Here is a 27959-nt window from a genome sequence, read left to right as displayed (position 1 = left end):
GAGTTTTTTTTTTAACTTTTAAAACAAGTCTGAAAAAAATTTAATGTGCATCCTCTTTATCATGCTATGAAAGGATGCTGGTGTTTTCTTTAGGTCACTTAAGAGTTGAGATAGAATGATCGCGCCAACCCCACAGTCATGCAGTAAGGTTTTGTAACTGCCAGCCTGGCCCAGGTGGTATATGAGAAGCTGGAAATCATAGACCAGAGAGATGAAAGGGACCTTGCAGAATATCCAATGAAGTCATGGATGCCAGGCTCACCAGTCACAGAGAAAAGCTTATGTGTAGCCAAGCCCAAGACTCCAGTGTTCAAAAGCAAAACCATCACACAATATTAAAAATTAGGACAGGTTTCCAAAAAGGACTATGAGGCCATGGGGGCATATAAAACTTAGGAGAGAGGAGTTTGGAGACTAAGGCAATGACTCTACGTTTCACAGATTTGACCTGCATACATAAACCCCCAGAGAAAGGAGAGGAACATTTCTTGAGCACCTGCTGTTGGCTTGGCGCATAGCAGAAGCCAGATAATTAAGTTAACACGTGCTCCCACGGAACATATGCTGTGGTAGGGAAGAAGATACACAGACGACTCTAGCACAAGTTCTCAGAGAAGCACTTAAATGCTATAAAAGCTATACAAAGGGCTCCGTCTCATGAGAGTATGGCATTTCTCTGGCATTAGAAGTATGGCTAGCATTTGGACATCCTTTCTCTGGTTCTCACTTCCCCTTCTGCTAGGTACCCAGATTCGTTCCTTTACTCAAGCTGACCTGACTTCACGCAACATTCAGTACGTCCACTCCAGCGACACCGAGAAACACTCCGACGCCTTCACCTTTACACTCTCCGATGGCATCAGTGAGGTAGGCAAGGCACTCCGTTCCCTCAGGGAATGGGTTCTGATTCGGAAGTCTTCTTTGAAGGGAGTGTGCAAAGCAACTCTGCAAGCTTCACTCTCCCCTGCTCTCACCCAAAAATAGTGGAGAGAGAGCACCTACCTTCTACTTATGTGGGTGCCGGGGACAGGTGTCCCACCTGCACTTTCTGCCATTTAGGTGACCCAGACTTTCCATATCACCATACGCCCTGTGGACGATTCGCTCCCTGTTGTACGGAACCTGGGCCTGCGGGTACAGGAGGGTGTGAGGAAGACCATCACTGAGTTTGAGCTCAAGGCGGTGGATGCAGACACAGAGGTAAAAGCAATCCCCTCGGTTCCCCGGCTGAATGAGGGCTGATCTGTCACACTGGGATTCTGTGTCCCCGGGGGTAGGGTAGAGTAGCGAGGTTAGTGCAAGCATTCTTGAGAGGTTAGAAATCAGAGGACACTGTGGCCTTCTGGAAAAGAGAAGCTAATATATTTGAGATCAAATTGTTTTTAAACCCTTTCTGAACTCCTAGATACATTCATTCTCTCCCCTGATTACCGGGAACAATCCCTTAACATGCTGATTTTTTTTTTTTTTTACGTGATTCATAGAAAATTAGATAGATGACCTTTCAGCCAGTTTTTTTATTCTTTCTTATTGAAGCAAACAAAGGTTTGGGGCACCTATTCGTTTTTCCTATCATTTACCTCATTCATTCAGACTTCTCTGAATGACAATGGAATATTGCGATTTGCACTTCCTCCAAGAAGTAGGCTTTATTCAGTAAAACAGGGCACGTAGAGACTAAACTCTTATTCTCATGATGCTTTCAGAGTCTACCATTCTGGCCTGACTTAGCTCTCACAGAGGGCCATCGCCTTGTCCGTTAGTTCTCTTCCCCTTCCCTGTGCCGGCACTCGATCTTTCACTTATTCTCAAAAATATCCCTGGGGATAAAAAGATATTATATGTTTAAAAAATAAATAAAGAAAGAAAGAAAGAAAGAAAAAAAAATACTGATCACCTGGTACGTGCCAGCCTGTGCTCCAGGTGCTAAGGACAGGGCTGTGAACAAACCGCAGCTCCAGCCTTAGGGAGTTTTCAGCTTTTGGTTAGGGGAACAGTCAAGAAAGAACATGTAATACCATGTCAGAGATGATGAGGGCTGTGAATTAAAAAACAAAGCAAGGTGAAGGAGATGGAGATTGGAGGGTGTGTTATTTTAGACGGATGGTCAGAGACGTCTCTGAGGAGCTGATATTTGAGCAGAAATAACATGAAGTGGAAGCAAGCGATGCAGTTATCTGAGTTACTCTCGGAGCACAACCAGGAGCACAAAGGCCCTGTGGTCAAGTGTGCTTGGAACCTTGGAGTTACAACAAAGGAGCGAAGAGGAAAGAAGGCAGCCAGAGAGGAACCCTGCCACCAGGTCACAGAGGAGGGCCTCGCTGGCCCAGGTCAGGCCTTTGCATTTTATCCTAAGTTGGTGGCAAGTCACTGGGAAGGCTTCAGCGTGGTTTTCTACATCTTTTATTTTTCCTTCTGTGTCTCACCCTCGAAGCTGCAATTAGAAATGGGAAATTAGCTTCTGTTTGATGCATATGGGATTCTATATATGAGAATTTTGGAAAAGTGTTGGGGGAGGGGGAGTTGGGAAGGAAATGAGTAGTTATAAAAGGTCTAGCTCCTATCACCCTAGTAGAGGTAAAAAATTCAGGTTTTCCACTATGACTCCTAAAAGACAAATTTAAATGTCTTAGTCTCACCCCAGAAGGCACCAGAACGTAAGTTCAAGTGTAATACCCAATACAGTTTCTCTCCTTAGTTTTATTTTTGATATGTCTAAAGAAAATGCAATTCTTACTTCATAAGCGTCTTTGGGTTTGACCACCCTTGACTGCCTGCTGGCCGTCCCTCACAAGTCTGGTTTGGGGCACCTGGGTGGCTCAGGCAGTTAAGCGTCCGACTCTTGGTTTTGGCTCAGGTCACGATCGAGGGAGTTGTGGGATCGAGGCCTAGGTTGGGCTCGACGCTCAGCAGAGAGTCTGCATGAGGCTTCTCTCCCTCTGCCCCTCCCCAACCCGTCAAATAAATAAATAAATAAATCTTCTGAATCAAAACGAATCTGGTTTCTGTTACAAACTTCCCTTCTCCTCCTTGACAGGCCGAGTCTGTCATGTTCAGCCTCGTACAGCTCCCGCAGCACGGCACCATCGAGCGGACCACCAACGGGCAGCGCTTCCGGCCCGCGTCCACCTTCACCATGGAAGACGTCTACCAGAAGCGGGTTAGCTACAGCCACGATGGCAGCAACTCCCTCAGAGACCGGTTCACCTTCACCGTGGCAGATGGGACAAACCCCTTCTTTATTGTTGAGGAAGGAGGAAAAGAGGTGAGGGGCAGACGGCAGAGAGAGAGGCAGAGTGCGCCGGAGGTTGTCCAGAAGCCGAACGGGGCATTTCTCAGCCGAGAATAGCATTGTTTTTATTCTGTCTCTCATCGGGCCTGGGCAAGTTGGTTAAGTTCTCCAAGTCTCAGCTTTTCATCTGTGAAATGGGTACGATGCCAATCACCAGCTTCAGTTAGTCTAAGGATCAAACGACACGAAGAAGGGTGATAGTGATTGTTCCTGTGACGGTCATTATTTCTCTTTTCCCTTTGGCCCACCGTTGACTCATTTCATCTTTCTTTCATCTAATTCGAGTAGCTAATCTCAAAGGATTGTAGATTGTCTTTCTCTTTTATGTGTGCCCTCAGCCAACCCAGAGTTTTTCGATCTCATGAATAACAACCTGGTTAGGAGTATGGCTTTCGCCTCTGAAAGACACTGATTTAAATTCTGGTTTTCTCACTAACTAGCTGAGATGTCTGTAAAATGGGGATGGTGTCTGTCCTTCTGCTGCGCATCGAGCACTTGGCCCAATGCCTTACACAGGCAACGTAGGGCTCTGGCTATAATACCGTCATATGTCACCACCGCTGTCATCGTTTTAGGACCAGCTGGTGAAACAGGTGAAGGTGTTTTTCCCTTGAGCTCCTGCAGTTTTTGTCAGAGCTTTCCTTCCCTAAGAGAATCGCTCCCTTCCAAGGTTCAGGTGTCCGGAAGAAACTTGAAGGCGGCCTCTCCATCCCCATCGCCGCCGTTTTTCCTCACTGCTTCATTCCTCAGCCGGGTCTCTGGGGGTCCTCGCCCTCCTCTGGCAACAATAGCGCCTGCGGTGAAAGGTGGGCCCGAGGACCCGCCCGCACTCTCAGGTCCGTGTCTGGCTCAGAAGCAGTGTGGCTGAGCAAGCGCTCCCGCCCTGCTGCGTTTCTGGACACCAGAAGGGTCAGCCCCTCAGTCCTGTGCGGTCCTTTCCTATCCGGAGGCTGATTGGGAATGATTCCTTTCTGGAAGCAAGATCCCCCGCATCCTCTAGCGACAGTCCGAACGAAGGTCATTGTCTGCTGGCGCAGGTGTCCGTGAGACGGCTCTTGGGATCTCCTGCCATTTTGGTGTCCGCACCGCTTCACCACCTGGTGGCTCGTTGCTTTTATTTTTTCCCTTCTGAACCGTGGCTGCTCCCCCCTTCATTTGACTTTCAGAAGAGAAGAGAGATTTCAGGATGAATCAGCAAGAGGGCTTCCTCTCTGGTAAACATAAAAGGTCATGGTAGGTCTCCAGAGGGACTGTACTGTTGTTGAAATGGAAATTATTTAGGAGGGTTGCCGAAGACCGAGAAGCCAGCATCTCGCTGCCCTGCACGCTGGCGCGGGCCTTATGGTCCCAGAAGCAGAGGTTCTGTGTGTGTGTACATGTGTCTGCATGAGAATGGAATTCTAGACCAGGTTCTTTTCACTGGTCCCACAAATGCTTTCCTCTGCCCCTCCCCCCCATATGGACAGTTGTCTCTCGGAAAAAAAAAAAAAAGGAAAGAAAATATCCTCCCATGAAATTTCTTCTCACACCTGTCAGAATCCCACCTGGAGAGTCTGACATTAGCACGTGAATGGTAAGATCAGTCTGCCTCTCCTGAAAATTTCGACAGGAGTTATTGAAAGGAAAATACTGTTTGCTGTTTCACCTCAGGGCAATATTGAACCCATCTAAGGAATGCGTGGGTGTGTGAAAGTCAACTTTTCTTCTCACATTGTCCCCACTTGATCAATCAGCGTTCTTTGTGCCTCATGCCAAGGGTGATAAGCAATGGACACTGGCAGGGCTGCCCATTCTGAGGTGCCAGCAGATGTCAGGAGATCCAGCTTTGTATGCGGTAGGACATGACATATTTCAGATGTCCTTGAATGATGACTTTTCTCTTTTGACTTCCCCCATAGGTTAAGACAGCAGCACCTCAGCATTTCCAAGTAGACATCCTCCCGGTTGATGATGGCACTCCTAGAATTGTCACCAACCTGGGGCTCCAGTGGCTGGAGTACATGGATGGCAAGGTAAGGCCTTTCCATCTGCCACACTCACGTGAACCAATGTGGGCTAAGTCCTTATTTGTGACCACATGGAGATAGAAGCCCAGTTTAACTCATGTTTACCCCTCCCTAAGGGAGCTGATTTTCCTAAGACTGGCACGCTCCATGAGTTTGGTTACAATTGTATATAGTTTGAGATGTTCTTACAAAATGACCCCCAAAAGACAGAAGCTCGAACAAGGTAGAAGTTTATTTTTTCTCTCACATATGCGGTGGCAGTAAGTGGGCAGTCCCGGGCTCTACATGACCTTTCAGAGACCAGATTCCTTCTGTCTGATTATTCTGACATCCCTGGGTTCTTGCTGTTGGCAGCACAGTCCACATGCCTCAGCTGTTCCTGGAGATTCCCGCCCGTGGGCAGGAGAGAGCAGAGAAGCAGAGGGCAGGGAACTCCGTTGGAAGCAGGTGATACAGAAGCGAAACACATCACTTCTGCTCACATTATTCTGAAAAGAATTTAGTTCTATGGCTCCATCTGTTGCATCTGAGAGGCTGGGAATAGAGTCTCTTGCTGGCTTAGCTACAAGTTTGTTAACTAGAAGAAGGGGAGGATGGGGTTCAGGGAATATCTGGAATATGCCATAGATGGGAAAGAAGTGGGTATTTTGTAGGTGAGTATCCTCAGAGGACTTCTAGTTTAGAAATTCCTTTCTGCTCCTAAATCCCAGTTTTGTCATTTTAAGGTAAGCCACGATTCTTACCGGGTGACCTGTCAAGCGTTAAATCCGCATCCTCACCCAAACACACATACTTCTTCAGCTCAAGAACTGATTTTTCTTTTGCGAGGGGTATTCCCTCTAGGGTGTGGATTTTCTCATCTCCATGGAGCTGATCAGTCGTCTGTATGAGCAGCTGCTATGCGGTAGCTTTCTATAGAACTGGTTGGGGTTTTTTAACTTACTACAGCTTCCTCTCATCCCTTATTTGGTTTTCTTCCTCATATTCAGAGCCATCCCATTCTCTTATCAACATTCTCCAGATGGTTTTCTACTTCTCCCTTCTATCCTACTGCAATGACTCTTAACCAAAGTCAATAATGACCTTTATTTTGCCAAGTCCAAAGGTCACACACCTGTGCTTATTTTACTAGATCCATTGTTTTTTAAAAATGTATTTTATTTATTTATTTGAGAGAGCGAGAGATCACAGCAGGCAGAGAGGCAGGCAGAGAGAGGGGGGAAGCAGGCTCCCTGCTGAGCAGAGAGCCCGATTCAGGGCTCGATCCCAGGACCCTGGGATTATGACCTGAGCCAAAGGCAGAGGCTCAACCCACTGAGCCACCCAGGTGCCCCTTACTAGATCTATTATTTAATACTGTTGACCACCCTCTTTTTCTTTCAGACCTTTTTACTCCTATTAAATGTTGTTGAATGAATGAGTGAGTGAGTAACTTACAATTTAGCCAGTATATTTGGGCAATATCGGGGTATCATATATTTATCTTACTCAATTTCAAGAATTGTGATTGGCTATAACATGGCCACATTCTCTGTATTTTATCATTATTTCAAAGTTCAAACCTTCCTTAAAGACCAAACTCAAATCCCGCCACCTCAAATCCCTCCTCCGATCCAGTTGGAATTAATCTCTCCCATCCCCAAAAGTGCACAGTACTCTTTGTATCTCCCGTTACAGCTCTTGCCACAACTACCCGGCTCATGAGCCTTTCTTTTCCAAGAAAGTGTGAACATCTCAAGGACAGAGGCTGGAAGGGCTGCAGTCCTCGTGGTCTCTTCCTTCCTGACAGAGTTTTCCATGCAGTAAATGCGCTCAGTAAATCATTGTTGAACTGAACTAATTCTGAGTCAGAGGGTCCTGGTCTGGCTTTAGTCCCACCTCAGGAATCACATTTAATGGGTTTCTATTCCAGGCAACCAACTTGATCACCAAGAAGGAACTGCTGACCATGGACCCAGACACAGAGGACCAGCATCTCGTCTATGAGATAACAGCGGGCCCCAAACACGGCTACGTGGAGAACAAGCTACAGCCGGACAGAGCTGCTGTCACTTTCACACAGGGTGAGGAGAACCGGAGATGGGAGCTGAGAGATGGGAGAAATCGCTTTCCCTGCCTCCCAGATGTTTCTCACAACCACTTCTAGCTAACAAGTCATTTATTTGCAAACAAATAGATCATTTAGTGTCTAGCCATCCAACTTTGGATTTTTACTTCTCCTGATTTCTTTTTCCTAATATTCTCAGTTATGGCAAAAGGAAAACAAAATTGTCTCTACCATGCCTGTTCAGTTCCCAGATTGTTTTAGGTTTTGGCGAGATTTAGTGGAAAGAGCCTGTGATGTTGATTGCTTTTCTTCTTCTTTTTTTAATTGAAGCATGGTTGACACCAATGTTCAATTAGTTTCAAGTGTGCAATATGCTTGGTTTTCTTTCAAAACAAAGAACAAAAACAACAACCATACTTTATGAAATATCTGTGATCCTTTGTGGCTTAATTTTGTTCTCGAAGGGTCATGGGTTGTTTCTTAAGTCTTCAGCAAAGAAATTAAAATCACCAGGGGTATATTACTCAACAGAAATATTTTCCTATTTTGAGTCACATCAAGTGGACCATTTTTTATTTTAGTAGTCTTTTTTTTTTTAAGATTTTATTTATTTATTTTTCAGAGAGAGAGAGTGAGGGCACATGCACAAACAGGTAGAAGTGCAGGCAGAGGCAGAGAGAGAACAGGCTCCCCACTGGGCAAGGAGCCCAATGCGGAACTCGATCCCAGGACCCTGGGATCATGACCTGAGCTGGAGGCAGCCGCTTACCTGACTGAGCCACCCAGGCGTCCCTGTATTTTAGTAGTCTTGTAAGCATGTCAGACTCTTCAGGCTTCTTTTGCGGATGGACCTGACCTTGAGCAGTCATTGCCAAAACTGCCCCTTACAACTCAGGCACCGTATTTCCCTCGTCTCCCTGTTCCCAGTCTTGTGTTCTCTCCTAGAAGAGAAACTTTAATTGGTGCCATGTGTACGGGCTGTTTTAATTCAACCCCAGCTTCTCATAGTAGCACATACCTTCAAAGAACTTTATTTAGAAGGAAGTAGGGGTGAGTGTGAACATGTGTGTCCAAGGATGGAGTCAAAGACTCTTTCCCAGCTCTCAGATTTGCCTTTAGAATTCCAGAGAGACTCATTAAGGTACTTTTTTGCCATGATCCTGGGATTCTTATTTTACAATAGCATCGCGGTATTTCCTGGATAAAGACAGCTCTTTGTCACACGGAGCTATGGGGTTTTATTAAATCTGGCAGACACACTTATTTATTTTTAAGATTACTATCCCTTTTGGTTCCTGGGAAATTAAGTTCTGTCTACAACCCATTAGAAGAATAAGCTGGGTATGTCAGCATGTAACCTATGAGGCTGTCTTTCCCTCCCCGGGTTAATTCATACTGTGTTTTTTCTCTCAGAGGATGTGAACTTGGGATTGATCCGTTACGTGTTACATGAGGAGAAGATCCGTGAGATGATGGATAGTTTTCAGTTTCTGGTGAAAGACAGTAAACCCAATGTGGTCAGCGACAATGTCTTCCACGTTCAGTGGTCCCTCATCAGCTTTAAATATACCAGGTACAAGGGTTATTGGTGTTTGTTCTTGAGAAGTGAATCAGGCAAGCAGAGATCAGATCGAAATACGTGGGGGTCTGCTCTGGTCATCTGATGATGGTGGTGGCAGGAGATAATGATAATAAAAATAATTAATGTCACCAAATGTTTTTAATACTAAACATACCAGGCACTTGACATACATCATCTTGTTTAATACTTGCAATTGTGAAAGCAGTGCTGTTGTTGTCCCCGCAAGAACAAAGCAATGGAGACGGAGAGAGGTTAACTAATTTACCCGAAGTCACGTAGCTAATAAGCAGTAAAACTAAGACTGAAGCTCAGTGATCTCAGCCATTGTGCTGTACTGCGTCTCCTACGAGTGTTTTTGCTTCAAGTTTTCAAAGGTAATCCACTAGAACTGATAAGAAACAAAATACACATCAATACTAGCTGAAAGTAGTCACTGACCCGTAATAAGAGCATCTGGGCCGCACCCTCTACATTCTCTGTTCTCGGGCTTGTGTTCTCCCCTAGCTCCTTTGGTGTTCGTAGGATTATATGTCCTTTGGGACAGATTCATAGCTTAATATAGATACTCTCTAAGGTGTTTTTGTAGTCTTTGGGTTGGGGGGCTGGTGTTGAGAGGCAAACAGACACCAGTTTTGGTAAAGGTAGGCAAGCACAGTACTGATTTTATAGCCCACATTATAACTAGGATTATAATTTTGTGGAGCAAATAATTCTTTAAGTCTACATTTCAGAGACTCACTATTCTAAGAAAGCAAGTTCATGATAATTCAGATGAAAATTGGAATGGAGGTGGGGGATAACATACAAACTTGATTTCATGTGCCCTAGACCTGGGCTGTGCACTCTTATTCACACAGACTCAGAGAATTTAGTGGAATATTATATTCAGTGTGTGTGTGTATGTCTATATACACACATATGTGTGTGTGTGTATGTGTGTATGTATAGACATACATATAGACATACATATATAGACACACACACACACACACACACACGTTTTGCTGTTATTTCCCTCCTGTTTGTATCTCCTTAACAATTAAATAAGTGGACAGTCTGATCACTTTTTCTGGACAGCCCACCAATGTTTAATGGGCTGAATCGCGCAGAGTGTCCCAGCGCTGGCACTGAGGACTGACCCGTCAGAGGCACTTTGCTGGCAGCCCTCACCACAATAAGACAGAAGCCCCAGCCCAATACTCAACCTCAGTGATGAAACACAAGGCCCAGCTCAGGCCCCACTCGCTCATGGACAGTTTGTCTTCTACCTACCAAAGCACTACAAGCGCGTCGCAGCAGCTAAGTTAACCCTACGTCCTGGTCTGTTTGAGCTGTTCTGACAATGCCACAGCCTAGATGGCTTATAAACAGCACAGATTTATTCCTCATAGTCCTGGAGGCTGGGAAGTCCTAGATCAAGGTGCTGACAGATTCGGTGTCTAGTGAGGAACCTCTTCCTGGTTCAGAGGCAGCTGTCATCTCCTTGTGCCCCACGTGGTGGAAGGACCAGGGAGCTCCGTGGGACCTCTTGTCTCAGGGCACCAATCCCATTCACGAGGGCTCTACCCTCACGACCTAATTACCTCCCAGACATCAGCACATTGGAGGTAGGATTTCAACATGTGAATCTGGGGCACACGGTTAGTCTACAGCACCTTGTCACTCCCCAGTGTCACAAAGCTCCGCTTGTCTAAACACCTTTGTTCCCAGGCCCCATTCTTATTTTCTTGTCCCTGCCACCGCCCTGACTCCCTTGCACGCTTCCAGTCCAGTTGGTTCCCACCTGAGAGAAGTCATCAGCTGTCTTCCAAGCCTCTGTCTTCCCTAAGAACCCATGGTTCTAGTTGCTCTACCACACTAGGGAGAGATCATCATTCCTCTTTGTTTTGAAATGCACTTTGTTTTGAAAGTGCATAGCTCCTCGCACTGCCCGTCTTCTGGATCTCTTTCAACTCACTCTGAAAACGGGGCAGATACCATTCCGCCTCCACAGCGTACTTGGTCCCTGGGTGCCATGACTGTCCTAGGTGAACACGTTTCCTCACTTTATAACCCGGCTTCTTCGAGAAGCCAACCGTCCTGTTCTCTGAGGTGCCTGACACCACAGTCAACCCGAAGAGACAGGCGTTCCACAAGGGATTCTTCGAAGCCCCAGCCCAGGATCTCCGAGACCGCCTTTTTGTGTGTTTCTAGCTACAATGTCAGTGAGACAGCGGGATCTGTCAGCGTCACAGTGCAGAGGAGTGGGAACCTGAACCAGTACGCCATCGTCCTGTGTCGTACGGAGCAAGGCACCGCCAGCTCCAACTCCAGGGTTGGCTCCCAACGCGGACAGCAGGACTACGTGGAGTACGCCGGCCAGGTAGGGGGCAAGGGGGCCTCTGACTGTTGGTCGCTAGCAGGCACCAGCCACAGCTGCCCCGTGCCGGTTGCAAGTGTGGCACCCTCCCTCATTTTATCCCACCTCCCTTTCCGTTGGCGCCCTTCCTCAAGTGACTTTCCTGCCTTTCCTTCCCACAGGGCATAGGTCTTCCCAGTCTGTCTACTCCTCGGGGAAGTTTTAACTGCAGAAGTTGGGTTGTTTAGCTTCTCAGTCTTTACATGTTGCTTCATGACCAAAAACGGTCTCCGAGGCGTGGTGTTCTACACGCGGCCTTTAGGATCCAAGGCCTTTCTCTCCCCTCGTCTTCTCTAACTGAAGGAAGGGAAGAGAGAGGGTGGGGATGGTCAGGAGTCTCTCGGGATAGGCTGGGTGAGAGACGATGGGCGCATGATGTCAGTTACGAAGCAAAGCTGGAGGCGAGTGGTGGATTGAGCAGATGAGTGAGAACCGATAGGACTTCACAGCAGATTAGAAAGTGGGCAGAAGCGGGATGGATGGTGACGCCCCTTGCCGGGAGGGGGACATCATCCCAGGAGCAGGTTTGGAGAGGGGCTGGTCTGGACTGTGCTTGGGACAGGCCAAGCATGAGGTGCCTGAGACGTGAAGGGATAGCTGTGTTGAGGTCCCCGTGAGAGCCGCTGGGGTGGAGGTGCCTGGACAGGTCTCCACCAGAGGAGTGGGAACCAGCACGGGGATGGGGATGAAGCAGACAGAGAGAAGAGAGTGAACACAAGAGAAAGGAGGAGGACTTACATAGTCAACTCCTCTATGGCAGGATACCCCATGTTTGTCACCTTTGGCACATGGGACAATGCCGGCACTTACTAGCTATTTCTTCAATGTTTTTGCAAAGTAATTTCACTATTCTTATGACAGCATAAATCTCTGTAAAGGGGAGCAGGCTCTCTCTTTGAGGCATTTTAGCTCATCTGAGGTCAAATTTAAATGAGGAATTAGAAAAGAACATCTAAGCCCAGGAGTCTTTTAGCAAAGTAATGAGAAAGAGCTCGTACTGGTGTTTGTTCAGGAAAGACAAAAGGCGGTGGGTTCTATAACTACGTAGAGATCTAGGGGTGATTCATTTAGTTGGGAGTGTTTTCAAATGGGGAGCTTAGTAAAACTAAATTTGATTACTTGATTAGATATGGAATAGTAATTTTCTGCTGATGAAAATTATGTATTTTTTAGATTTGTGTGTCCCTAGAGGTTTATGACTATTTTACACATTTTAGCTTTCTCAGTTTATACAAAGTGTGGTCCAGGCCTGTTTCCTACCCTTTTAGTTTTGGGTAAATCCATAACCCTGGTTCCTTTTCAAGGTTTTGTCTTTATCTTGCACAGTAAAATCCAGAATAAATCCGTGCAAGTTCACAATTGTGTGACTATAAAATAAGTTCTCTGTTTTGTAACGAGCTAAATTCATTTACATTATAGATCTAGCCCATCTTAATGGCAAGGGATTTAGTTAAATATAAAGTTAAAATTCAGTCTGGCTTGTTCATAATGTAACTTTCTGTGGCTTCGAACTCCATCATTCCGTACACTGGGATTCTGTGTCAGTTTTGGTTGTGTAAGCAGCGTGTGGATGGTGGTAAGGATAACGGTTCACCTTTGTTCAGTGCTTTAAAATATACTTCTCACTTTCGTAATACATTGTGTCTTATAGTCCTCCGAGTAAATATATGATGTAAGTATGTGAAATTGTTATTTAGCCGATGAGGAATCTGACATTTGTAGAGATTCATAAACTAACCCAGCTTAAGGCCAGAATTTCACACTCCAAGTTCAAAGATCTTTCCAGGTAAACTTTCCACAAATAGAAGGGGATCTGAGCAATCAAATGACTCTTGCTATCCCAAATGAATTAACGAAACAAGATATAAATAGTTACCAACATGTTCTTCTACAGTCACCAAAAAGTAAGAGATGCCGTCGTCCCCCGGTCCCTATGCAGTAAATCAGCTCCAACATGTAGATGGATAGGAAGAGGTAGCCATGGGTTCCAGGTGATACAGCAGGAAGCTGAGGTGGAAGGACCAGCTGTTTCGTTCAATGTTCTGCCATTAACCTTGGGTCCTCTGTCTTCCAATGATGCTCTTGGGGGACGAGCAGGGGAATCTGAGGCACAGTAGTACTCCTTGTTATTTGCTTTGTGACAGGTGCAGTTTGATGAGCGAGAGGACACCAAGTCCTGCACCATTGTTATCAATGATGATGATGTGTTTGAGAACGTGGAGAGTTTCACCGTGGAGCTCAGCATGCCAGCATATGCCCTATTAGGGGAATTCACCCAGGCGAAGGTCATTATCAATGACACTGAGGACGAGCCCACATTAGAGTTTGATAAGAAGACCTACCGGGTCAACGAGAGCGCTGGTTTTCTGTTTGCACCTATTGAAAGAAAAGGTCTGTTGGTGCCAAAGGTGACAAGGAGCTCTAATAGCAGCTAGCATTTTTCGAGTTCATTCTATGTGCCAAGTGCTCATGTGTCATATTAACTTCTGTGTGTAAGTGCTTTATATGTATTAGCTTATTTAAATTCCCAGAACAACCCTACTAACGATCCTACCTCTAGTGAGTACTATCAGAAGGCTTCTCTTCTTAGTTCAAGTTGTTAGCACTCCCATTTATTCTTTAATGGGACTAGAAGACTGGTTATATTTGGCCTTGCAAATTATTCATGAGTTTAGGATTCTTAATCAATCACCCAGTCTATCAAATATTTAGTAGCCTTGGTCAAGGAGGGAAGTTTGTAAGAACTGGCTTCTCATCTTAGCTTTGGAAGACAGAAATATATTTAAAGGTTTTCCTACATGAGTGTCATGTACGGAGCTCAGATGAGAAATAAGCCATGTGCGAGGGATAAAGGGCAATGCTTGAGGGATTGAAAACAAAACAAATATCATGTGCTTTTGTGATTGTGCAATACTGAAACCTTAAAAGTCATGGATATTAAATCCCCATTCAAAGCCCGAACATGACTGTAAGTGATGATGTCAGGTTTAGTATGGAATCTGCTGACTGGGTATTCGTGTAACAAATACTGTAGATAGCACAAACCCTTGCTGATGCCCCTTGGAAAACAAGCAAGCCCCATTGATTGCTCTGGGCCAGCAAGCCAGGACCAGAACAGGCTGTCTTCCGGGGACATGGCAGCACTAATAAGTAAAGTCATTTGTACAGAGAGGCAGGTTTTATTTTGTTTTGTTTTTCTTTTTTTAAACAAGCTGATTTCTCCCTGGGAATTAAAGTGCATAAGTTTATTCAGAAAGGCGGTGAACTGTGCTCAGAGCACTACCTTTGGGACACAATTACTTTGCTACTTGAAGTACCAAATATGTCTCTTATCTTTCTCCCCACTGTGGTCATAGATGGTGAGCAATGAGTCTTGTGAATTAACAGAGCACAAAATTCACAGAATAGGAAATCCATTTTAAATTGTTTGGTGAAGTGTCTGGGGTATGTTAAAGCCTCATGTGGTTTATCCCACAGGCTTAAGGAGCTGCCGTGCAGGAAGGGTTCATGTCCGCGTCGGAACAGAAGCAGTGATAGAATGTGTCAGAGGGAAGCAAGCTTACCAAATTATCAGAGATTTCTGAATTTGTGATGCACTCGCTCAAATGCGCTCATTTTCTCACCGTCTGTATTTCAGGGGACTCAAGCAGCATCGTTTCTGCAGTTTGCTACACAGTCCCGAAGTCAGCTATGGGAAGTAGCCTCTATGCTCTAGAATCGGGCTCGGATTTTAAATCTAGAGGGCTGTCTCCTGACAGCCGTGTGATATTCGGGCCTGGTGTCACCATGTCCACCTGTGATGTCATGCTCATTGATGACAGTGAGTATGAAGAAGAAGAGGAGTTCGAGATTGTCCTGGCAGAAGCTTCCAACAACGCTCGCATTGGACGGGTGGCATCGGCCAAGGTGCTCATTAGTGGTCCCAACGACGCCTCCACCGTGTCCCTGGGCAACACGGCTTTCACTGTCAGTGAGGATGCAGGTAATAGAGAGCATCTCTGGGACTCCATCACCCATGTCCTGACCCCGTTCTTGGACAATTTCCTTGTAGTTTTCAGAATGTTCTTAAGACATTTGAGAATGACATTCCTCAGCGACACTGTTGTCGGCCCGAGACCTATAATAATAAGACCAAGAATGAAAGGTAGTGCAGAGTAGGGAATTCCATTCCCTTTCCTTGCCCTGGCTCCTGATGGCAGGGACGGATCTGGCTCAGAGATTCTTTGCTGGATCTCTGTGGTCTGGAAGGAGGGCATGATGCTAAGCCTGTTGGCCTCTGAAATCAGAAGTTGTGATCTGCTGAGGACGGAGGTAAGTTATTTAGCGTGCTGCCAGCTGCCAGAGCAAATAAATTCCGAAGTTTCAGTGTCCTGGCCAAAGAAACTTTCGCATTCATATAACACTCCAAAGCAGTCCGTGGGCAGATTTCTTCCACCCAGGCTCCTTCCCTCTTTTGGCTCCACGAAGGTCTCAAAGTCGTCTGTACGCCGCTAGCAGACGTGCTGCCAGAAGGAGCCGCAGCTGTGCTGAACACGCACGGACCTGAGCCACCTGGTCAAGGCCATTCACCTGTCTGAAGGTGAATGAGGGAGCATGGGAACTCATATTTCCAGGCACTTACAGAACGCCAGGCACCCGGCCATCGGCTTTCCATGCTTTCTCGTTTATGTTCTGTAGAAAAGAGAACGTTACACAGAAGAGCAAATGGAGGCTCAGAAAGGTGAAGTAAAGCATCAAAGATCAGTGGCTAACATGGCAGAGCTGGGATTAGAACCCTGACCTCTCCTATACCGTTTCCTCTCCTCTACACTGAGTGCTCAGCCATGACTACTGTCAGCTCACAACTTATTGACAAAAAGTATGATCAATGGGATTTTCATGTAGCTTTTCTCTGACCTTGCTTGTGAACATCGCTAAAAATCTACATGTATATTGTTAGGACACGACAAAGTGTGATGTTACAGTGGACCAGAAGATGAGCTTCGTTCCTAAGATAAGCGATAGCACATATGGTTTAAGTAACGACGTGTGCAGCACTCAAATAAAATGGGGAAATCAACCCAGTTAGGAACTTTTAATTAGAAACATTCAGCTTCAGGCCCCATGGAGTCCCCTAGCTGGTTCTTTCTTAATTGACTATTTTCTAGCTCATCCCTGAGGCCCTAGTCTCTAAGTTTCTTCTCCCAAAATAGGCTTGAGATGTTTTTCAATGGGCCCTCTCCAGTTTGTTTTTCTCCTGTGAATGGTGTCTTTCCTGAAACCACAAAACCACTCTCCCCTAAGGGCTGTCTCTCCAGTACCACCTCCGTGAGGCCCTCCTCCAGGTCTGCTCTTGATCTTAGTGTCGGTAAGATGTGGGTAGGGATACCTCCCGGCCTTCCTCAGAGGGAACACAGGAGCGCCACTGAAGTTGGCTTAGACGGGCTCCCAGCGTAAAGCTCTACCACTGCGAGGGAGAACACTGTTCTGAATACCCACTGGCTTCTGGCCCAATGGTGACCATTGACATCTCTATGGATCTCCATTTAGGTACAGTGAAGATTCCAGTTATTCGTCATGGAACTGATCTTTCTACCTTCACTTCTGTCTGGTGTGCAACACGGCCCTCAGACCCAGCGTCCGCCACTCCGGGAGTTGACTATGTCCCCAGCTCTAGGAAGGTGGAATTTGGGCCGGGTGTCACTGAGCAGGTGAGCACAGAGCAGCCAAAGGCCAGACGGGCCTGTAATGTTGTCTCTGTTCTGCTCCCCAAACTCCATGAAGGAGTCTAAACCATCCTTGCCTTACCACTGTGCAAACAAGAGAATAAAGCCAGAGAGGTCTTCTACAGACTCTCCAAGTGACATTGTCAGCATCTAATATCCATCACCACAGATTGAGGATGGGAACTACACTCTGTTGATGTAAACATCTAGAGACAAAACACTTAAGGGTTTGTAATTAAGAAACTATTATTTTATGGATTAGAAAGACTTACTGTAAGACCACCAGAGAAAGCAAGTTATCATCTCTGTGCTGCTCTTCCGAAGGCAAGTGGGTGCTGTGTGTCGGACATTCTGTAAGGTTTACTTTGATTGTTCTTCTTATATTTATATTATTTTTAAATCAAGACGTAATTGACATATGTTAATTCCAGGTATATAACATAATGACGTAGTGTATTGCAAAATGATCACCGCACTAGGTCTAACATCTCGGTTTTCTTCTTCTAGTATTGCACCTTGAGTATCTTAGATGACACTCAGTATCCAGTAATTGAAGGGCTGGAGACGTTTGTGGTTGTTCTCAGCTCAGCACAAGGGGCCGAACTGACCAAGCCCTTCCAGGCTGTCGTTGCAATTAATGACACATTCCAGGACGGTAAGATATTGGAGACGCCAGCTCATGGCTCTGACTATATTCCTATTTCTTCCTTGCCCTCCAAGTGTGTGACATTGGAACTCATCCACATTTTCATTCAAGAAATGTGTGTGTGTGTGTGTGTGTACGTGTACGTGTACGTGTGCATGTGCATATGTTTTATGTACCTACTGTCAGATAAAAATATGGGGGAGAAATAAGCATTCATGTTTCTGGTGCTGTGCTGGGCACAAAAAGATATATAAGCTTTGGGCCCTGTCCTCAAGAAGCTCACTGTTTAGTGGAGGAGATCAGACCTTCAAGCAGAAAAATTAGCACATATTATGATAAATGACCTAATAATGCTATAAATCCAGTGCGAGGGGAGTAGAAGGGATTGAACAGCAGCTACGTGTGGGAGAATCACAGATTTCACAAAGGACGTGATATTTAAACAGGTTTTAGGGTGAGATAGGAGTTCATCTAATGGATAGTAAAATACAGTTTTGTCAGATGGAGAGATACAGCATATATGAAGTATAGAATTTTGAGAGATGCATCTCTGGAAAAGTGTGGGATGCTTACTTTTGCTTTAAGCCTGGCAGGAGGTGAATAGAAGCAAATAGTTTGGGACTCCCACCCGCCTCCCCGTTTCATTTCCAGTTCTGAAAGGTCTCATGTTGCAGCCTAAGGGACATGTAAGCGGAGAGGAGCAGCAGATGGCTCTAAGCCGAGCAGCGGTGTGATCTTTGTTGGAGGAAACTGACACCGGCAGTCCTGTGGGTGTGTACAGGAGAGGATAGACAGCAAGTGTATGAAGAAAATACCAGTCGCCACTGAACATGTACCAGGAAGATGGCCCGGAAAGGATAGAGGCTTCTCGGGAAGAGTTGATGAAATCAGACTTGTCAGATTCTAGAGCTGGGTAAGAAGATCAGGTCAAAGCTCCTTCCCTACAGCAGGAGCACCCTCCTTAACATCCCCACCGGTCGATGACAGAGCCCGTAATTAAACTCTTTCGGGGGCTGAAAAGTCACCATAAAAGGAACAGGCAGAGGGTGCCGGGTGGCTCAGTGGGTTGAGCCTTTGCCTTCGGCTCAGGTCATGATCTCAGGGTCCTGGGATCGAGCCCCGCGTCGGGCTCTCTGCTCGGCGGGGAGCCTGCTTCTCCCCCCCCCCCGCACCTGCCTTTCTGCCTACTTGTGATCTCTGTCTGTCAAATAAATAAAATCTTAAAAAAAAAAAAAAAGCAGGCAGCCCAGCAGGGTGATCCTTAATGCTTTCATTTATTTTTAAATAATTTGTCTATTTATACAGTATTTAAAATGACCCAAAAAAGGTATGCTATGAAAATTAAGTCTCCCTTCCAATCCTATGTCCCAACTCTCTGGTTGTTCTCCTAGAGACAACCATTTTCACCAGTTTGTTGTTGTGTGGACCCTTCAAGAGAAATGTGTATATCCTGCCCTCGAAAAGAGAGAATACACATCTAGGCACATGCATACGTAATACATTTATAATGCAAATGTCCAAAATGATAGTTTAGACCTAGGTTTATTGATTCTTAGTCTCTTTGGTTAGGTTTATTCCTAGGTATCTTATAGTTTTGGGTGCAATTGTAAATGGGATGGACTCCTTAATTTCTCTTTCTTCTGTCTTGTTGTTGGTGTAGAGAAATGCAACTGATTTCTGGGCATTGATTTTATATCCTGACACTTTACTGAATTCCTGTACAAGTTCCAGCAGTTTCGGAGTGGAGTCTTTTGGGTTTTCCACATATAGTATCATATCGTCTGCGAAGAGTGATACTTTGACTTCTTCTTTGCCGATTTGGATGCCTTTAATTTCCTTTTGTTGTCTGATTGCTGAGGCTAGGACTTCTAGTACTATGTTGAATAGCAGTGGTGATAACGGACATCCCTGCCGTGTTCCTGACCTTAGCGGAAAAGCTTTCAGTTTTTCTCCATTGGGAATGATATTTGCGGTGGGTTTTTCATAGATGGCTTTGATAATATTGAGGTATGTGCCCTCTATCCCTACACTTGGAAGAGTTTTGATCAGGAAGGGATGCTGTACTTTGTCAAATGCTTTTTCAGCATCTATGGAGAGTATCATATGGTTCTTGTTCTTTCTTTTATTAATGTGTTGTATCACATTGATTGATTTGCGGATGTTGAACCAACCTTGCAGCCCTGGAGTAAATCCCACTTGGTCGTGGTGAATAATCCTTTTAATGTACTGTTGAATCCTATTGGCTAGTATTTTGGCGAGAATTTTCGCATCTGTGTTCATCAAGGATATTGGTCTGTAGTTCTCTTTTTTGATGGGATCCTTGTCTGGTTTTGGGATCAAGGTGATGCTGGCCTCATAAAATGAGTTTGGAAGTTTTCCTTCCATTTCTATTTTTTGGAACAGTTTCAGGAGAATAGGAATTAGTTCTTCTTTAAATGTTTGGTAGAATTCCCCTGGGAAGCCATCTGGCCCTGGGCTTTTGTTTGTTTGGAGATTTTTGATGACTGTTTCAATCTCCTTACTGGTTATGGGTCTGTTCAGGCTTTCTATTTCTTCCTGGTTCGGTTGTGGTAGTTTATATGTCTCTAGGAATGCATCCATTTCTTCCAGATTGTCAAATTTGTTGACGTAGAGTTGCTCATAGTATGTTCTTATAATTGTCTGTATTTCTTTGGTGTTCGTTGTGATCTCTCCTCTTTCATTCATGATTTTATTCATTTGGGTCCTTTCTCTTTTCTTTTTGATAAGTCTGGCCAGGGGTTTATCGATCTTATTAATTCTTTCAAAGAACCAGCTCCTAGTTTCGTTGATTTGTTCTATTGTTTTTTTGGTTTCTATTTCATTGATTTCTGCTCTGATCTTTATGATTTCTCTTCTCCTGCTGGGTTTAGGGTTTCTTTCTTGTTCTTTCTCCAGCTCTTTTAGGTGTAGGGTTAGGTTGTGTACCTGAGACCTTTCTTGTTTCTTGAGAAAGGCTTGTACCGCTATATATTTTCCCCTCAGGCCTGCCTTTGTTGTGTCCCACAGATTTTGAACCGTTGTGTTTTCATTGTCATTTGTTTCCATGAATTTTTTCAACTCTTCTTTAATTTCCTGGTTGACCCATTCATTCTTTAGAAGGATGCTGTTTAGTCTCCATGTATTTGGGTTCTTTCCAAATTTCCTCTTGTGATTGAGTTCTAGCTTCAGAGCATTGTGGTCTGAAAATATGCAGGGAATGATTCCAATCTTTTGATAATGGTTGAGACCTGATTCAGGACCGAGAATATGATCTATTCTGGAGAATGTTCCATGTGCACTAGAGAAGAATGTGTATTCTGTTGCTTTGGGATGAAATGTTCTGAATATATCTGTGATGTCCATCTGGTCCAGTGTGTCATTTAAGGCCTTGATTTCCTTGTTGATCTTTTGCTTGGATGATCTGTCCATTTCAGTGAGGGGAGTGTTAAAGTCCCCTACGATTATTGTATTATTGTCGATGTGTTTCTTTGATTTTGTTATTAATTGGTTTATATAGTTGGCTGCTCCCACGTTAGGGGCATAGATATTTAAAATTGTTAGATCTTCTTGTTGGACAGTTCCTTTGAGTATGATATAGTGTCCTTCCTCATCTCTTATTATAGTCTTTGGCTTAAAATCTAATTGATCTGATATAAGGATTGCCACTCCTGCTTTTTTCTGATGTCCATTATCATGGTAAATTCTTTTCCACCCCCTCACTTTAAATCTGGAGGTGTCTTCAGGTTTAAGATGAGTTTCTTGTAGGCAACATATAGATGGGTTTTGTTTTTTTATCCATTCTGATACCCTGTGTCTTTTCATTGGGGCATTTAGCCCATTAACATTCAGGGTAAGTATTGAGAGATATGAATTTAGTGCCATTGTATTGCCTGTAAGGTGACTGTTATTGTATATTGTCTCTGTTTCTTTCTGATCTACTACTTTTAGGGTCTCTCTTTGCTTAGAGGACCCCTTTCAGTATTTCCTGTAGAGCTGGTTTGGTATTTGCAAATTCTTTCAGTTTTTGATTGTCCTGGAAGCTTTTAATCTCTCCTTCTATTTTCAATGATAGCCTAGCTGGATATAGTATTCTTGGCTGCATGTTTTTCTCGTTTAGTGCTCTGAATATATCATGCCAGCTCTTTCTGGCCTGCCAGGTCTCTGTGGATAAGTCTGCTGCCAATCTAACATTTTTACCATTGTATGTTACAGACTTCTTTTCCCAGGCTGCTTTCAGGATCTTCTCTTTGTCACTAAGACTTGTAAATTTTACTATTAGGTGATAGGGTGTGGACCTATTCTTATTGATCTTGAGGGGGGTTCTCTGAACCTCCTGGATTTTGATGCTTGTTCCCTTTGCCATATTGGGGAAATTCTCTCCAATAATTCTCTCCAATATACCTTCTGCTCCCCTCTCTGTTTCCTCTTCTTCTGGAATCCCAATTATTCTAATGTTGTTTCGTCTTATGGTGTCACTTATCTCTCGAATTCTCCCCTCATGGTCCAGTAGCTTTTTGTCCCTCTTTTGCTCAGCTTCTTTATTCTGTCATTTGGTCTTCTATATCACTAATTCTTTCTTCTGCCTCATTTATCCTAGCAGTGAGAGCCTCCATTTTTGATTGCACCTCATTAATAGCTTTTTTGATTTCAACTTGGTTAGATTTTAGTTCTTTTATTTCTCCAGAAAGGGCTTTTATCTCTCCGGAGAGGGTTTCTCTAATATCTTCCATGCCTTTTTCGAGCCCGGCTAGAACCTTGAGAATCGTCATTCTGAACTCTAGATCTGACATATTACCAATGTCTGTATTCATTAGGTCCCTAGCCTTTGGTACTGCCTCTTGTTCTTTTTTTTGTGGTGAATTTTTCCGCCTTGTCATTTTGTCCAGATAAGAGTATATGAAGGAGCAAGTGAAATACTAAAAGGGTGGCAACAACCCCAGGAAAATATGCTTTAGCCAAATCAGAAGAGATCCCAAATCATGAGGGGGGAGAAAGGGGATAAAAAGAGGTTCAGAAAGAAGAAAAAAAAAAAAAAAAGAAAAAGAAAAAAAAAGAAACAATTAAAAAAAAACCAATAAAGAAAAAATATAAAAAGGAAAAAAATATATATATATATATTAGATAAACTAGTTAAAAAAACGTTAAAAAAGGAAAGGGTAAAAGTTAAGAAAATTTAGCAGAAGAAGAAAAATAAGTTGAAAAAGAAAAAAAAATTAAATTAACTGCAAGGCTAAAGAATCATGGGGAGAAAGCCATGAGCTCCGGCTTTGCTTTCTCCTCCTTTGGAATTCCGCTGCTCTCCTTGGTATTGAAACTGTACTCCTTGGTAGGTGAACTTGGTCCTGGCTGGGCTTCTTGTTGATCTTCTGGGGGAGGGGCCTGTTGTAGTGATTCTCAAGTGTCTTTGCCCCGGGCGGAGTTGCACCGCCCTTACCCGGGGCCGGGCTGAGTCATCCGCTCGGGTTCGCTTTCGGGGCTTTTGTTCCCTGAGCGCTTTCTGTAGAGTCCGGAGGGCGGGAATGAAGACGGCGGCCTCCCGGTGTCCGGCCCGGAGGAGCCGAGAGGCCGGGGCCCCACTCCTCAGTGCGCCCTCAGAGAACAGCGCCGATCTACTCCCGTCACCCTGCCTCCGGCCGCACCCCGAGCTGACCGAGCCTGCGACCGGTTCAAGGTAACCCCGAGCTTAGAGCTCACTCCTCGGCTCTGTCTCTGTAGCCGGCTTCCCCGTTCTAATACCTGTAAGCTCTGTGACACTCAGACACCCCCGATCCTTCTGTGACCCTGCGGGACCTGAGGCCACGCTGACCCCGCGTGGGCTTCACCCCGGTTAAGCCTCTGGAGCGATGTCCCTCAGCGGAACAGACTTTTAAAAGTCCCGATTTTGTGCTCCGCTGCTCCGCCGCTTGCCGGGAGCTGGCCCCTCCCCCCGCGGTCTATCTTCCCGTCGCTTTGGATTCACTTCTCCGCCAGTCCTGCCTTTCAGAAAGTGGTTGATTTTCTGTTTCTAGAGTTGCTGTTCTTCTTCTCTTCGATCTCCCGTTGGATTTGTAGGTGTTTGCAATCTTTAGATAAGCTATCTAGCTGATCTCTGCTACCTGAAGTAGTCTCAGCTGCTACTTCTCCGCCATCTTGACTCCTCCCTCCTAGACCTAGGTTTATTGAGATCTAACTTCCATAAGTTAAAATTCACCTTCTTTAGTGGACAGTTCTATGGGTTTTGACAGATGCCTATAGTGGCGTGCCCACTACCACTATCAAAATGTGGACCGGTTTTGGGGCGCCTGGGTGGCTCAGTGGGTTAAGCCGCTGCCTTCGGCTCAGGTCATGATCTCAGGGTCCTGGGATCAAGCCCCGCCTCGGGCTCTCTGCTCAGCAAAGAGCCTGCTTCCTCCTCTCTCTCTGCCTGCCTCTCTGCCTGCTTGTGATCTCTGTCTGTCGAATAAATAGATAAAATTAAAAAAAAAAATGTGGACCGGTTTCAGCACCTGCACAATCCTCCCGCGCTCCTCTGCCACCAGCCTCTTCCCCATCTCCAGCCCTGGCAACCGCTGCTGGGTTTTTGCCCATACAGTTTTGCCATTTCAACAAACTCCTATCATCATAATCCTGTAATACAGCAACTGGTGTCCGTCTTCTTCCATTAGAAGATTGCGCTTGAGAACCGTCCGTTGTGTTACATATACGAGAAGTTCGTTTCCTTCACCGTGGAACAGTCTCCCATTATATAGATGCCCTACAGTTTGTTCATCCATTCACCCGGGGAATGACATTTCGGTTGTTTCCAGATTTTGAGTGTTAGGACTAGAGTGATTATAAATATTTGTGTATAGGTTTTTGTACGAATATAGGTTTTTATTTCTCTGGGGGAAATACTTAGGAGTGGGGTGGCTGCATTGTATGATGGTAATTGTTTCACATTACAAGAAATTGCCAGCCTGTTGTCCAGAGTGGTTGTAGCTACTGTACGTTACCACCAGCAGGGTAGGAGAATTCTGGCTGCCCCTCCTCCACACCAACATTTGGTGTTTTCCACTTTCTCTGGGTGTCTGATATTGCTGTCGTTATGCTAGTAGACGTACAGAGATGTCTTGTGGTGGGAAGGTCATTTCTCTAGTGACTAGTGACATTGAGATCTTTTCAGGTGCTTACTGGCCATCTACGTGTCTTCTCTGGCAAAGTATTACTCAAATATTTCCCCCACTTTTGATTGAGTTTTTCCCTCTATTACCGCGCTGTCATGAGATCTGGAGAAATATTTGTGTTTGGCAAATATTTTCTCCTAATCCGTGGCTTGTTTGTTGTTTTTTTAATAATGTCTTTCAAAGGGCAGTCGTTTTTCATTTTGAAATAGTGCCATTTATCAATAATTCTATTATGGATTGTACTTTTAATGTTGTCTCTAAGAAATCTTTCCCTGACCCAGGATTATAAAGATTGTTTTTCCTGTGTTTCCTTCTGGACGTTTTAGTTTTAACTTTTACATTTAGGTTTGTGATTCATAAAATGGTAACTTTTTAACTGTGAACAACATTATAACAATTAAACTATTTTATATCATATGTTGCTTCAGAGTTTACAGAGTGATATCCTAGACATTATCTCACTTGCAATCTTGTGACTTCATACTTGTTTCTATTCCGTAGATAAGGAGACTAGAATAAGGGGAGTAAACACCCGAAGTCATACGGAGAGGGACCAGCATGCGTTCTAAGGCTTGGGCTTGTCCCTACTCTTTGTGTGGTATCTACCACCATACCTGGCACATAGTAGATTTCATTACATGTTTATTTCTTTTCTTCCTGACACATTGGTAATTTTTCACATTTGCCAGTGGGACACAAAATGCATTGCCCCAGATTAACAGGAAATATTCCGCTGGGATTTCTCTCCACCTTTTATCGATAAACACGAGTGTTGCAAACTTAGAAAATGAATATGTTAAAATATTTCTCATCTTTCAGTAATGCTACAAGAAACTATATTCAATCAAGAATTTATCCCAGAGAAAGAAATCCCCAAACCTGTTTCAGGAGCCCGTCGTAGTGTTTCAGTGGTTGTGTTTCTTGGTTATCTTCTTCTTAGTGATCACTAACTCTTGTTGAGTTTCGTCCGTGTGCACATTGTGAGGTGGAAAGATCTTACCTTCTCTCTAATCTTCACAAGCTCTCCAACTAGTAAAACGGGCTGAATAATTTGTCCAAGGTCACACAGAGAGGAGGCGATGGGACCAGACCTAAAGCCTAGGTCTATTCTGTCCGCATTCAGTCTTCTAGTTTTGTACTCTTCACCTTGCACCTGCAGATGCTTGATGTCCCTCAGCATCCTTATAAAGTCAACCTTTAGCCTTCCAAAGTGACTTTAGGCCTTCCTTCTTTTTCACAGGGTGATCGCAGGCCCTTAAATCATCTAAGCAACTCATCTCAGAACCTTTTCCTATTTGCATTTTCCTCTTCTGCTCTGGTATCTGGAGTTAGACTTTGGGGTGGACCTGAGGAATGCTGAGCAAGGCAGGAAAGGCCTCGTAGCCACCATCTCATCACACCCCTGCGTGCTCACTGCATCCTACCTGCCCTAACTCAGGAGAACCAGAGGCAGGGTCTCTCCTACATCTCCAGCCTAACCGTTGCCCACAGAGAGGCCCTCGAATCTCAGGAGGTAGCGTTTGCACTTAACTTTGCCAGTTACTGAGAAGGTTAGTGGATAACAGCATATCGTGAACATTTTCCGTGCCTAAGACTGGCACCCAGCGCTGTGCAGTAACGCAGAGTCCCACAGTCTGTTTCAGGGCACAGGATGGACACAAGTCAGGAGATAAGTGCAATCTGGGCTGTGTGTGACGAGGGCGCTGAGAGTGCTGACAGTGAGTGTGATATCTAGCACGAGCCTGTGCACCCCACGACGATCCCCACCTCATGGGCATGCCCCCATCACTGTGGAAGGAGAGGAGCGCCCCAGTCAGGCAGAACTGAGAGCCGTGCTCCTACTTCCGGAGGGGATGGTAGTTGGGGTATTGAGAGGAAGACATGAAATGACACGGGTCAAGTCCTTCACACACGGCCTGACTTGGGCTGGACCTTTCCTTTGTACGCCGTAAAGCCCCATGCACAAATCTGTTACTGAATATTGTCCTTCCGCTGTCTCTTGCCACATTCTCCCGCCAGACTCGGGGCCTCGTGAGGCAGGGGCCGTCCCCGGCACTTCAGGCATCATGAGACGTGTTCACCCACTTCCCTTACTTCTCACTCGGCCTTTTTTTCCCAAATAGGGAAAGGAGTGAGGTTTACTCTCTCGTTAAAGCGGGGGCGTGGGGGGCAGTCTTTTACAGCTCAAGGAGAATTTGGGGTTGGTTAATACAGGACAAAACCCAAACATTACCACTTTCGCTTTTAACTTTCATCTGACTTAATGCCTGTCGGGCCGGCAAGGAAAACCAGCCCAAAGCTTTAGATGAGCATTTCACGAGCGGAAGCGTCCTTGCTTGTCGTCTTTACCCGCCAACAGGTTTCCTCCTCGTCCTTCCACGCTACGTCACGTCACTGCCACCTCTTAACAGTACAGACCGTCTTACTGGGTGACAGAGCCCTAAGGGATACATGTTCAGGGCCTGATGCCAAAGTTAATTATCCCTCAGGCGTTGTGTTCTTTTAAGAAGGATCTGCTGGGTTTTTCTTTGGTAATATGTGATAACTGTTTGCTTTAGCTTAGATAATGAGTTTGCTCTGTTTTTGCTAATACCCACAGTTCTGGGCAGTGGGCAGATGGGAGGCAAACAGAACTTTTTACATACTGACTTGAAGAGTGCTAGGCGTTTGGTTCCTTCCTTTCAGGTTTGGCAGGGAATGCACGAGACGTGGCAGGGAAACGGGAGATGACAGCTTCAGGGTCAGTTTCTGCCACAGGAGGCTTTGACATGTGACTTCAGGGACTCCCTCTTTGTACTGCTCATTAAGCAATAAATAACCAGCAGGGTGCTTAGGTGGCACAGTCTGCTGAATGTCTGCCTCTTGGTTTTGGCTCAGGTCCTGATCTCGGGGTCGTGGGATCGAGCCCCACATCAGGATCTGTGTTCAGCAGGGAGTCCGTCTGAGTCTCTCTCTGCCTCTCCCCCAATCCACTGCCTGCTCTCTCTCTCTCTCTCATAAATAAATAAATAAATAAATATATATATATATATATATATATATATATATATATTTCCATATATATATATTTCCATATATATATATATGTATATATGTATATACACATATATATATATGAAAGAACGAACCAGCAATTGACAA

At 45.0% G+C, this 27959-nt stretch overlaps 1 protein-coding gene across 1 annotated transcript in view; it reads left to right on the top strand.

The window, feature by feature from the left end:
* The window catches only part of LOC111149126 (Fraser extracellular matrix complex subunit 1), a 405997-nt gene that overhangs the window by 334387 nt on the left and 43651 nt on the right, over positions 1–27959 (top strand). Inside the window, exons 49-59 of the mRNA XM_022506058.1 lie at positions 743–867; positions 1060–1200; positions 3038–3265; positions 5191–5304; positions 7211–7361; positions 8759–8918; positions 11121–11289; positions 13470–13716; positions 14963–15307; positions 16855–17015; positions 17538–17685. Of these exons, the coding sequence (XP_022361766.1) occupies positions 743–867; positions 1060–1200; positions 3038–3265; positions 5191–5304; positions 7211–7361; positions 8759–8918; positions 11121–11289; positions 13470–13716; positions 14963–15307; positions 16855–17015; positions 17538–17685 (1989 nt within the window). The remainder of the gene's footprint in view (positions 1–742; positions 868–1059; positions 1201–3037; positions 3266–5190; positions 5305–7210; positions 7362–8758; positions 8919–11120; positions 11290–13469; positions 13717–14962; positions 15308–16854; positions 17016–17537; positions 17686–27959) is intronic.

The sequence above is a fragment of the Enhydra lutris genome, unplaced genomic scaffold, assembly GCF_002288905.1.
Source record: "Enhydra lutris kenyoni isolate GAN:26980312 unplaced genomic scaffold, ASM228890v2 scaffoldscaffold21, whole genome shotgun sequence".
Classification (NCBI taxonomy): Eukaryota; Metazoa; Chordata; class Mammalia; order Carnivora; family Mustelidae; genus Enhydra; species Enhydra lutris.
The sequence above is the reverse complement of the archived record's forward strand: the minus strand, read 5'-3'. Positions and strand labels throughout refer to the sequence as shown.